A 13,046-nucleotide genomic window follows, 5' to 3' on the forward strand; every position below is an offset into this window, starting at 1 on the left:
GTGGGGTCCTTCATGATGCAGGTGGCCCTCTTCCTGCATCTGGAGGTGTAGATGTCTGTGATGGTGGGGAGGCTGACTCCAACATCTTCTGTGTATCCATTTAGATGCAGTTTACAGGAGCAACACACTAGATTTAAAACATCCTAACACTGAATTTTATTAGGTTCATTAGCTTTTTTATAAACTTTCTCAGGTAATAAACCCCTCTGCACCATCTTTGTCAGGTAATTCAATTCAACCTTTATTTATACAGGTTAGTCTCATTGAGCCTCAAGGACTCGTTTACAAGAGACCTGATTTAACAAAGAACACAGAAGACAATAGTAGATAATCATAAAAAAAGCATATAAAATGAAAACTAAATGGAAGAAATTATATTAAAAAAATGAAACAAAAACAGCTAGATGTAAAATATTAAAAACAGGAACATGTCTGTGTTGGTTTTTGCCATGAACTTAGCAGATGTTTAAAGTCCCTTACAGAGGTCACAGTCAAGTCGAACCAGCCACTTGGAGCACAAGTCAGTGTATCTCTTGTGCCGGTTTCAAGCCCGGGTAAATGCTGAGGGTTGAGTCAGGAACGGCATCTGATGTAAAACACTTTTGCCAAAACCATAATACGAGTTCATCAAAGCGAAACCATACCAGATCGGTCGAGGCCTGGGTATACAACGACCGCCACTGTTGACAAACGGTGCCAGCCGACATTGTGCTACTGTTACTCCAAGACCATGAGGAGGGAAACATGTCAGGAGACAGAGAGAGAAGAGGAAAGTCTAAATGTAGGACCATGCACGTGTGCAAGACATGGGTTTCAGCTGTCACATTCCTTGTGTCAAGACACACTTGAACAAGAGACAGCGTCAGAAGCATCTCGCCTGGGACTGCTGCTGAGTGGTCCAAAGTTCTGTTCTCTGATGAAAGTACATTTTGCATTTGTTTTGGAAATCAAGGTCCCAGAGTCTGGAGGAAGAGAGGAGACACAGAATCCACGTTCCTTGAGGTCCAGTGTCAAGTTTCCACAGTCACTGATGGTTTGGGGCCATGTCATCTGCTGGTGTTGGTCCACTGTGTTTTCTGAGGTCCAAGGTCAACGCAGCCGTCTGCCAGGAAGTTGTAGAGACTTCCTGCTTCCTGCTGCTGAACAACTTTATGGAGATGCACATTTCATTTTCCAACAGACTTGGTACCTGCACACAGTACCAAAGCTACCAGTACCTGGTCTAAGGACCATGGTGTCCCTGTTCTTAATCGGCCAGCAAACTCACCTGACCTTAACCCCATAAAAAATCTTTGGGGTATTGTGAAGAAGATGATGTGAAACACCAGAGCCAACAATTGAGAAGAGCTGAAGGCCACGATCAGAGCAACCACAATGAACTATTCAGAAAAAAAAAAATCCCTCCACATTGACCTACTCAGGAAATAAACCCCTCAACACCTACTTTTTCAGGTAATAAACACCTCCAGGGCTTAATTTGTAAACCGACTGATGCCGGAACAGCGGGCGGGCGGACAGTGTGTGTGTGGAGGGTTTCGGGGGGTGTCTGTGGGTCCTCCCACAGAAAATGTTGAATAACAGAGATGCCATTTCCTCCATTCCTGTGTATTTGAACGGACTGTCAAACATCTACATTTACCTACATTTGTAAACACGTGATTAAATGACTATTTTAGAGAGGAACAGCAAGTTGTGTGTGAACAGAGCAGCTGTGATTCTGTCAGGTGTCCCCACCCCCCTCCCGCCCCCAACTTCACAGTCGGAGTTGAACTCCTCTCTGCTGAATTTGTTGCTCCTGCTCCATCTCCAAGCGGCACCGTTTGAAGCACCTGAAGGCTTCAGTTCTCGGTTGTCCAGCTAAGGACAATCCATCCATCCATTTATTTATTTCATGAAAGTGAACTGGACGGTCTTTTCAACAATTTCATCGCTGTTATTTTGACAAATAGTGCCGTTGTTTTGAAACGTGATGTGAATAACAAACATTTCTCTCTTTGTATTTTTACTTTTATTTTTACACTAAGCTTTTTTTATTTATTATGTCTGAATGTAGCAGGAGTTCAGACACATCAGCAGTTGTGCGTGCGCTGTGTAGAGCTGTGTGGAGACGTTTCTGTGTGTAACGTGCACTGTCCACAGGGCGCGCTGCTGAAAGTGTTGGATGAAGACACTTCATGCCGTCCACGTCTCAGACACTGAAGCCGGTTTTCATCCATCAACATGAAACACATTTTCTTATTTATTCTGTTGAATAAATGATCGTTTCTGTTGCTGAATGGATCGCTTCAGCAGCGTCATGTGACCTGCAGCCCCCCCCCACCCTCCTTAAGTGATCGGGGGGGTCTGAGAGAAGGGTGTTTTTCAGTGCAGCGCCGCTGAGGAGGGACAATGCCTGGAGAGGAGGAGGAGAGAAGGACTCCACTGCAGCACCTTTGTGCGTAAATGTGACCATCTGTCCCTGCGTCCTCACCCCCCGCCTCCTCCAGAGGCTCCTCTCCTGCTCCTCCCAGCCTGGGAAGGTGCATGTGAGCGAGCTGGTGCACGTGCTGCGGCTGGAACATCCACTTCACAGACTGGGCAACGTCTCCTCTCGTTGTATTTTTATTAAATTATACTGTTATGGAATTGTTTTGTACTTTTTTAAATGAATAAACTTTATACCATACCATACCAAATAATCAAAATAAAAATGTGCGATGACTTTGGACTTTTAGGGGCGGATATTCGAGATGCTGGATCCGAGCAAACAGTTGCCAGAACACACCCGGTCAAAATGAGAGTTCCCGGATCTTGTTCTGGCTCAAATTAACCCCTGAACACCTCAACTCAGACAGAACAATGATACTGTGAAGAAATGCTGACACAGCGCTCAGACAGGACTCTGGGACAGACCTGAAGTAGGTGGCGATGCAGAGGAGGACAATCAACATGGGGTAGTAGATGTAGAAACCATTGGCAATGAAGGAGAGGACTTTCATGGACCCCATGATCTGAAACAGAGACACGGAGTCAGACAGGTGGAACTGGAATACGCGGCAGGTTCTGGTCTGTGGGTTTTTTACGGTGGTGTATGCCGTCTGCAGCTTCTCCTGGTGGGAGATGGCCGAGTCCATGTGGATCAGACCCAGGAAGTTCAGACACAGAGGAGGAGTCAGACGACAGAAAAGCCTGCAGGTCACATACAACGGTTCAAAAGAATCAGTTCCTGGGTTCTGAATCCTCAGCCAGTTCAGGTTCTGAAGGTGAGACCCTTTCCATCAGTCACTCACATGCCGCTGAACTGCAGGCTGTAGGCGTCGGTCTGATGGTGCGAGGCCAGGTAGTAGTAGTTAAAGACCCGGATCCGAAACACCGTGGAGTAAACACACGTGCAGAGGAAGAAGATGGTGATGAAGCACGCCATCTGGTGGACAGACCAGGTGTTACGTTAGAGAACAAAGTTCTAACAGGGTCCAATAAAATCAGACCTTTATAAAAGTTCAGTATGTGGACAGAGTTTACAGGAAATATGCCTCTGACTTTCAGAATAAAAGCATGGGCATCACCACCTCGATATACAGGTAGTTGTAGTCTCGCTCAGCCAGCTGGATGAAGACAGCGAACAGAGACAGGACGGGCCGGGTGCTGAAGAAGGTGCACTCAGACCAAACCACGGCCACGCTGAACAGGGTCAGAACCACCGAGAGCAGCCGGTAGAACCAGCGCTTCAGGAGACACTCCCAGTACCACTCTGGACCGAGACACAGAGACACAGATGGACGTCAGAGGTGTGGATGTATCTGCTGCAGGGAAGATACTGATCATTACAACTCCATAGAACCAGACTCTGGACTCTGACCCACCTACAGTCGGGGTGTAGACATATCTGCTGACCCAGCCAGCGGTCTCAGAGGACGGGAAGCTGTGAACGAACTGGTGGCTGGAACTGGTCTCGTTCTTGGCCACGTCCTCCAGGTGGACCGCCTGCTGCAGGAGGATCTGCCACTGGACCCGGGTCCTGTTGTGTCTCTGCACTGCGTAGATCACCTGAGGACAAACACCAGGTCTTGTAATGTCTCATGCGGTGAGGAAGGGACAGGTGAGCCGAGACACCCTGGACAAGTCTCACCTGTTTGTGCAGCTTCACCAGGTTCTTCTCCGTCGGGTACATGTTCTGCTTCTCATCAAAGTCCTCGTAGTCATCCATGTTCCGACCCATCTTCTCTTGATAGTCCACAGGACACTGAGGGGACACGTCCACATTAAGTCCACCTGACAGACAAGCCAGCAGCAGGACCTGTCAGAAGCAGCAGCTCACCTTTCTCAGAATGGTGTCGATGAACTTCCTCAGTGGATGGTTGTACTTGATGGACTCGCTGATCTTCCTGACCTCCTGCAGCAGAACAGAACCACAGTTAGACCCTGACATGGACCCAATGCCAACAACAGTCTGACCATCCACAGCTGTCCACCTCCATCACGTCCTCCAGGTTCTCCTCGGCGTCCGCCTTTTCGGTCATCAGCTTGGCCGCCTTGAAGTAGGTTTTGATGAGGAGGTGTCCGTGTCGGGAGGCATTCCAGTAGGAGCGAGGGATCTCCACCAGGCCGTAGCCGAGCAGGAGGACCAGCAGGAACAGACCCCAGGTGTTAGCTGCTGTGATGCCGATGGTCTGCAGCTCGTACCTGAGGAGCACAAACATCAAACCATCACCTGCTCCACAGCTGCTCACGTTCATCCTCCACAGAAATCAGAACCCTGCTCCGGCTCTGCGTCCAGGAGTCAAGACTGCAGGCGGGCCAGTCCAGAACCTGAGCTTCTTTAGAATGTGACCTTGGTGAAAAAGCCCTTCCATCACAGTGCATGATGCTGCCACCACTGTGCTCAACACTGGCGTCAAGTTTCACATAATGAAACTTTATTTTAGTCAGAAATAAAAACATTTCTGTGTTTGTTCTTTGGTTCTCGTCTTAAAATAAGATGATGAGACAGAAACAAACATTTCGTTATGCTTTCACCAGAGTTCTACAAACCACTAGAGGGCGCTCAGGCCACATGACTGTGATTCACTGGAGCTACGTTGGCCTTTTACCAAAACAGCCAAGTGTCTGCACTGAGCGTTTTGACTAAATATCTCTGAGTAAGAGCTGACTATGTAACACATGTCAACAATAATAATAACAGTGTCTGTAATATAATTATAAGATGTTAGACTGTATGTAAAAATATGTCAGAAAGCTGTGTTCTACAGCCGTAGCAACAGAGGAGAAAAGGAAAAATGTCTCTTTCCTCCAATCAGCACATTTGATCTTATTTAGCACGATGTGATCTGAGCAGAACTGAAGCTGCTAATGGACCGGCTTACAGCTGAAGTATCAGCTGTTAATGATGGAGTAGTCTTGTAGATCGTAGCTCCTGAGGCAGATATTCTGTACTGTACAGACGGAATCAGGTTACAGTTTACTCGCTATTTTTTTCAAAAGAGCCATATTGACAGATCAAAGTCAAGGGGAGAGCTGCGATATCAGCTCATGTCACTCAAAGAAAAGAAAAAAAATTGAACAACCCACCTATGAACAAAAAAGAAACATCCATCCCATTATCTGTTTAAACAAAATGTACATTAGTCCTGAGATGAGAAGCTGTGGAGCATGTCCTGGACTTTCTTCATGTTGTAATTTGTTGTTGCAGCCACAGTGAGACATTCAAGATGGGCATGGATCAGTGGGTTTCTCTGTTTTTATTTGATACTGTTCATGGTTGAAAATACAACTATCAGCATCTATAACAACTCTTGAACAAAACCAGGATGATGAGCTATGACAGCACTTAATTTACCTTTGGGATTAATAAAGTATTTTTAAATTGAATTTGAATTGATATGTTCATTCACTGGTGTAAAAATGTCAGCTTTTATCTGTTACCCCAGTCCCAAGAAGAAAACAAGTCCACAATAACAATGAATACCAAAGTCCATGCTCAACAATGAATATGCTGTAATATGTGTACGGATGAAGATGCCCCCTTCACATTTCCACCTGCCCCCTCATGTAACCATGCCTAGAACCGGCCCTGCTTAGATGCTCCTACTTCCTTCACTGCAGATGACCAAAGGTGCAGAGACGCGTGTGGTCGGCGATGATCAGCTGATCCATCTGATCCATCTGAGATTAACAGGACGTGTTTTTTACGTCTTTTGACCGGCGGGTAAGCAGATGTGCACGGCCGGTGAGGAGATGATCCATCTGAAGCTTAACAGGACTTTTTTTACGTCTCCTGGCCGGTTGGACCTGCCTCCTCCTCAACAAGTAGATTAACAGAATATTATTCGTAAAACCACATCAAAGAAGCCCGAGCTGATGTGCACAATTATTGCACAATGCGCCAGCACGATTTTAAAACTGTACTGGCTGTGCTGGTGTAACCTGTCACAGAGCCACCAATAAAGCATGGCGAGCTGCATGTGGCTCGGGAGCCGCACAATGAGTATCCCTGGTTTAGACGAAGCTGGCGTCAGAGAGCAGGCCGGCCTTGCCCATTCAGGTATCTCCCCCACACCTCCACCCCAAGACAGATTACAACACCGTGTAAATAAATTGAACCTATGCAATGTATTGACTCAAGACAACCAGCAGAGGGTGCTGTAGGAGATTAAACTAGACTTTTAGAGCTGGTAAAGAAGACAAACTAGTTTTGAGAAGTCTCCATAGTTTTTTTTTAGAAGGTTCTAACCAGGAAATGCAAGACAGAATGGAAGGACAGCCTATTAAGAAGATTTCAATCTGGGAAACACAGACTGCAGCTGGATTAGACCTAAACAGGCCAGTACAGCCAGAGGGATTTCTTACTCAAGCGTCTGAAAAGATGAACCTGTTCAATGCATTTTTAATAAAGAGGCAGAAAATCTGATTATTGAGTTCAATGATTTTTTAAATGAATTTTCCACAGAGTTTGTTTTATTTGCATGTCAGATTTGTTCAACCAAAGAGTGGAAATGTTAAAAATGTTCCGTATTGTTGAAATATTTTCACCTCAATCAACCTTTATTTATTCAGGTAAATCCCATTGAGCCTCGAGGACTCATTTACAAGAGAGACCTGATTTCAACAAAGAAAGATGACAACAATGGACAACAGCAACAACAATAAACAGTTATAAAAAGTCATACTGCAGGTTTTTTTTTTTTTTTTTTACAAATAGGATGGCTAAAAGGAAAAGGTAACAAAACAAAAAAAACAAACAAAACAGCTAGATTCTAAGGCGAATGTAGAAAACTAAAAACAGGAACATGTCTGCATTGGTTCCTGCCAGGAGTCCAACAGATTCTTGAAGCCACTTAGAGAGGTCAAAGGTCGAGAGCTTCAAATCTTTTTGTAAGATATTCCAGGAAACAGGAGCGGAGTAGGAGAAGTTCAGTCCTCATTGAGGGAACACTGCAGGTAATAATGTCCTGAGAGCGCACGCTGTAGCTGCACTCACGCAGAGACATGTAGGAGGAGATGTATGAAGGCAACAGACCAAGAAGTGATTTAAAGATGAAAATGTATCAGTGAGAGAGTCTGCGTGAAGTTAATGAGGTCCAGTTAACCAGTGAATACAGAGTGCAATGGTGGGTACGATAATCACAGCCAGTTATGAATCTTAGTGCACCATGATAGACAGCATCCAACATCTGCAGGGTTCTTGTAGGAGCGTTCATGTAAATAATATCACCATAATCAATTGAGGGAAGGAAAGTCACAGATACAAGGCGTTTTCTAGCATTCAGGGTTAGACAGGATTTGTTTCTGAAAAAGAAACCCAGTTTAACTTTCAGTTTCTTTACCATGTTTTCCACATGGAGCTTAAAAGAGAGATGTGAGTCGACCAAGATACCCAAATATTTATAGGAATCAACAAACTTAATGGGGACACCATTTGAGGATAAAATTGGAGGTAGAACTGCAGGGACCAACTTCCTATTTGAAAAAAGCATCCCTTTGGTTTTTTCGGCATTTAGGACAAGTTTGAGGCGGAACAAATCAGTCTGGATGTAGTTGAATGCAGATTTCAAAAGCTGGAAAGCCTTAGCAACTGTTTTAGCTCGACAATAAACAACTGTGTCATCAGCATAGAAATGTATGGATGCATTAGGGATGTTTTTACCTACATTACGTATGTAGATTGTAAAGAGGGTGGGTCCTAAGACTGAGCCTTGTGGTACACCATTGTTGACTGTTAAATAACTGGAGGAAGTACCATTATGTTGAACACATTGCCTCCGGTCTGAAAGATAGTTAGAGAACCAACAAATGGTGTGATCTGAGAAACCAATTTCTGAGAGTTTATGACACAAGATGTTCTGATCCACAGTGTAAAAACTTTAGACAGGTCTAAGAAAAGTGCAGCACAATAATCTTTAGCATCCAGTGCTTCAACAACATCATTAAGAACCTTCAGTGAAACAGTGGTTGTGCTGTGTTGTTTCCTGAAACCAGATTGATGTGGAGGTAAGATGTTAAATGAGTCCAGGTCATTTTTGATTTGAGAGTTTATCAGTTTTTCTAGAACCTTGGCTAAAATGCAGAGTTTAGAGATTGGTCGATAGTTGTTCAGTGAGGTGGGGTCTCCTCCCTTAAGCAAAGGAAGAACAAAGGCTGTTTTCAAGTGTCTGGGATGGAGTTTTGTCTTATGGAGAGATTGAAGATGTGGGTCACAGGGACTGTGATGATATGAGCAGCCAGCCTTAAGAAATAAGGTGGAAGTTCATCTGGACCTGCAGATTTTTTAGGGTCAAGATCTTTTAATAGTTTATTGACCTCACTGACTGAGAATGGAGAAAAAGAGAAGGTGTGATTAACTGAGGATTGACTTGTAGGAGGGATTTGATTTGTAGAAGTTTGGTTATTAAGTGAAGTGGCTGATTTTCCATTAGTAACTGTGTCAAATAAAGAACTAGAAGCGACAAAATGTTTGAAACAGTTCAGGATCTCGTGCTTATTTGACACAGGAACAGAGTTAACGAGAAGTTGTGATGGGAGGTCAGACGATTGGGGGGTGCCTGAGAGAGATTTGATGGTTTTCCAGAATCTGTTAGGGTCATTTAGATTTTTGGAGGTCTGAGATAAGAAATAGTTGTGTTTTGCTGCTTTGACAGCAGTTGTGCATTTATTCCTCATCTGTCGAAAACTCAACCAATCAGTGTCTGAGTCAGATTTTCTCGCTGCAGCCCAAAGATGATCTCTCCTGTGCAGGAGGTCAGCTAGCTCTGGAGTAAACCAGGGGCTGTCTCGTCCCTTTATTCTGAACTGACGAAAAGGAGCATGTAAGTTCAGGAAATAAATGAAATTATTATGGAAATAGTTCCAAGCAGAGTTCACGTCATCAGTTAACAGAATATGATGCCAGTCAAAGTGAGACAGATCCCAGAGGAATGACTGTTCACAAAAATGTTTCAGATCCCTTTTTGAATTAATCTGGGCTTAGAAGGTGGAAGTTTAATATTTCTTAAAGCAGCTGTCACACAATGATCACTCAAAAGATCAGTGAATACACCTGTACCAGGGAATGTGTGAGGCATATTAGTTAGAAACAGGTCTAAGATGGAGGATTTTTCAGGACGGTTTTTGTTTAATCTAGTGGGAGAGTCGATCAATTGGGTAAGATTGAGAGACAGGCGACATTCCTTGAATTTATCACAGAGGGGGGTCGACTTACACCAATCAATGTTGAGGTCTCCAGCCAAAAGGATCTCTTTGAATTTTAAATTACCAAGAAATTTCATCAGGGCGGACAGAGCCTCAGGTGATGCTGAGGGTGGGCGGTAACAGCAGACTACAGTTAAGATCTGGCCTCCATTCAAGGTGATGTTTACAGATAAGGCTTCAAACTTCAAACTTCAAACTGACTTCAAACCTCTCTTCACGAGTTCATGAACAGAACCTTCAAGTTTCTGGTGTTAATGTTTCAAACACAATGATTAATGCTACTTTATAAGATTTATGCAAAAATTCTTTCTGCAAACTTGAGCACAGTTCCTCAGCATGTTCTGGTGACGACACGTCACTGTTTAACTTTTTGTTTTGTATTAATAAACAACATATGGTTATTTCAGTTGAAAGGTTACGGAAATGTTTATGTATTTATAAAAAATAAAATGACTATTTACTGTCCCCCCCCCCCAAAATATTCCTCAGCCCCCCCCAGCTAAATTCTTCTGGAGCCGGGTCTGAAAACGCGTTTGTTTCAAACTCATCAGCATTATTCAAGCAGCTAAAAAGTCTTGAAATCACTGGAAGTCCGTTGTTAAGTGTTGACAGTTTCCTGAATGAAACCAACAGTTTCTCATTTCATCGTGTTCATTCTGAGATAACATTTTGATTTTTACACCAGAGTCAAAACAAAGATTTGGACCCAGGAACAGGAGTTTGCTGATGGGACTCCTCAGGACTCACCAGGACAGGTGCAGCTCAGGGTGGACGGCCACGTAGATGAGCAGTGAGCCGAAGATCAGCAGGTAGGTGCCGTAATAGATGGCATTCTCAATGAGCGCCGTTTTGATCTTGCCGGTGATGGAGAAGCCTCCGGAGCGAGCGTAGGACTGCATGAAGGGCAGCAGCAGCCTGAGGACAAGAGGAGGGTCAGAGAAACCTGAAGAGAGACAGCCAGTACTGGACCAGGGTCTGACTGACCAGGTGAGGCACTGGGAGGTCCAGTAGACCACCCTCCAGAACAAAGGCCTGATGTTTTCAGGGATGTAGCTCCAGGGTCTGTAGCACTGAGTCAAAACTCTGCAGAGACACAGGAACCAGTAAAAACGTTCTGAGGTTCAATAAACACTGAGCGCCTTTAACGAAACATAGCATAGGTCATCCTCAACACACTTCACTGGACGAAATAGTCTCAATTATAGAATTTAAACTGAAAAAACTGGTTTTAAATCCTTTAAAACAGAGGAGTGGTGCATGCATAAGGATCCACCCCCTCTGAAGCTCCAACAGATCCCTTCAGATCCTCCTGAGCAGGTCCACCTGAGTCACATGATCCCAGTATAGAATCAGAACAGCACCACTACAAAATGTGGACTACTGCCAAGTAAGAGACATCATGAAGACCAAGGTACACGTCATAAAGGTCAGAGACAAACCTGTAGAGAAGAACCAGTGAGTCGGGTTTAAAAACTAACCCATAACCCTGAACGTCCCACAGAGATCCAGAAGGTCCATTATTCGGAAACAGGAAGATGATGGCAGAAGACGGTCATCCACCAAAACTCACAGAGCAGATAAGGAGGACATTAATCAGAGACATCCAGAAGGAGACATCTGAGACTGGGACAGAAGTCCTCCTTCCAGCCAGACAATGACCCTTAACATCCTGGTGAAGACTTCAGTGGTTTAAAGAGAACCGGGTAAAGGTCCTGGAATGATTCAGTCAAAGTTCAGACCTCAGTTCAATTGAAGCCTCGGGCTTGATTTAAAGACTGTTGGACACAAGCAGCACCATCCCACCTACAGGAACTGGACATGTTTGCACATGAAGAAGGGACAAAATGTCCACAAGTTATATAGACCAAGATCAAGAAGATGAACCACTAGAGGCCGATGGACCAGGATCATGGAGACAGAACTGAAGAGACCAGATGGACCAGGATCGTGGAGACAGACCTGAAGAGACCAGATGGACCAGGATCATGGAGACAGACCTGAAGAGACCAGATGGACCTGGATCACAGAAAAGGACCTGATGAGACCTCATGGTGGACCTGCAGCAGAACCTTGGGTCATAAAGAGTTGATCCTTGGGGGCTGAAAATTTATGCATACACCTGTTTTAGAAAGCCAGGGTTTTGGGGGGTATATTTTGGACCAGGCCCTAATAATTCAGAAGATCAGAAGTTCTTCACTCAGCTCTGCCTCGTTCGAACATTGAGGAAACCCAGAACAGGAGGACTAAGTGAAGGTTTGCTCCAGAACCTGCCCATCTAGGCGAGTTCTGACCTGCTGGTTGGTTCTGCAGACGTGTTGAGGGAGCTGTGGTTGACTGGGCTGATGGTGGGAACTGAGACCAGGTCCTGGTGGTCCCAGACACACTGACTGTAGATGGTCTGGAAGAACAGAAAGACAGGTCAGCAAGTTTACATACAGGAACTAAGAACATATAAAACAGCCCCAGTCCAGTCCAGTGATCGGTTCTGGACCTGTGAGCCCAGCACATGGGTACGGACCGTGCTGACGTCTAGAGGGAGGATGAAGACGATGAGGAAGCAGAGGTACCAGGCCACCAGCGTGCCGAACAGAACCATCCTCTGTTGCTTCCTGAAGTCTCCGTACCGGTGCAGCAGGAACAGAGCAAGGAAGAAGACCAGAATGATCTCCACACCGAGTGCAGCGCCACTCATGGTGCTGGGGAGGTCCGAGCAGGTCCAACAGAGTCCTGCAGGAGAGACCAGGGCCATGATGATGAAGAGGATGATGAGGATTAACGAGCAGCTTCATCTCTGCCTGCACAGGCCATCCTGAAAGCCTCTTTGTGCTTCTGGGAGCTCCAGAACCCGAACAAGAAACAGAACCGACCACAGAGCTTTGGATTTGTTCACTTGTCTTTTAACAAGAAAGTCATAATGTTCCCAAACAGGAGACCACAACGAGATGCTAGGCTGCTAATGCTACATGTGCTTCAAGATAATAGCGCCGTGCTGAAACTAGAGATGCACCGATCCACTTTTTTTAACTTCCGATCTGATCCTGATACCTAAATCTGAGGGTGCATTCACACCTGATAGTCCGGTAGACTCGGTTCGGTTCGGGACCAATATTCATGACATTTTGTTTACATTTGAGCTGGTGCGTTTGCATTCACACTGCACTGTGCAGTCGAGCAAACCTGTTGAGCCAACCTGTTCCCCCACTTGCCTGTGGGGGCGCTGCACCAAGAACTACTGAAAGAAACAACACAAAAACCTCTGAAGACACTTCTTCTTCTTCTTCTTCTGGAAATTAAAACAAAAACAGAGTGGCATCAAGTTTTAGCAGTTTTAGGAGTTATATTTTGTCATTTTTCAAAAACTGACTCAGCATGAGCAGAAGATG

The 13,046-nt window shown here is 45.0% G+C and overlaps 1 protein-coding gene across 1 annotated transcript in view; it reads right to left on the reverse strand.

Annotated features, from left to right (window-relative positions):
- The window catches only part of lmbrd2b (LMBR1 domain containing 2b), a 15,032-nt gene extending 2,677 nt beyond the window's left edge, over positions 1-12,355 (reverse strand). Inside the window, exons 1-12 of the mRNA XM_037692453.1 lie at positions 12,182-12,355; positions 11,955-12,061; positions 10,648-10,746; positions 10,411-10,578; positions 4,452-4,662; positions 4,298-4,372; positions 4,109-4,222; positions 3,843-4,026; positions 3,549-3,730; positions 3,270-3,403; positions 3,063-3,168; positions 2,893-2,990 (exon numbers count right to left, since the gene is read on the reverse strand). Coding sequence (XP_037548381.1) covers positions 2,893-2,990; positions 3,063-3,168; positions 3,270-3,403; positions 3,549-3,730; positions 3,843-4,026; positions 4,109-4,222; positions 4,298-4,372; positions 4,452-4,662; positions 10,411-10,578; positions 10,648-10,746; positions 11,955-12,061; positions 12,182-12,355 — 1,652 coding nt within the window. The remainder of the gene's footprint in view (positions 1-2,892; positions 2,991-3,062; positions 3,169-3,269; positions 3,404-3,548; positions 3,731-3,842; positions 4,027-4,108; positions 4,223-4,297; positions 4,373-4,451; positions 4,663-10,410; positions 10,579-10,647; positions 10,747-11,954; positions 12,062-12,181) is intronic.
- Positions 12,356-13,046: the final 691 nt, after the last annotated feature.

Source organism: Nematolebias whitei, chromosome 18 (assembly GCF_014905685.2).
Source record: "Nematolebias whitei isolate Nwh7 chromosome 18, NemWhi1, whole genome shotgun sequence".
Lineage (NCBI taxonomy): Eukaryota > Metazoa > Chordata > Actinopteri > Cyprinodontiformes > Rivulidae > Nematolebias > Nematolebias whitei.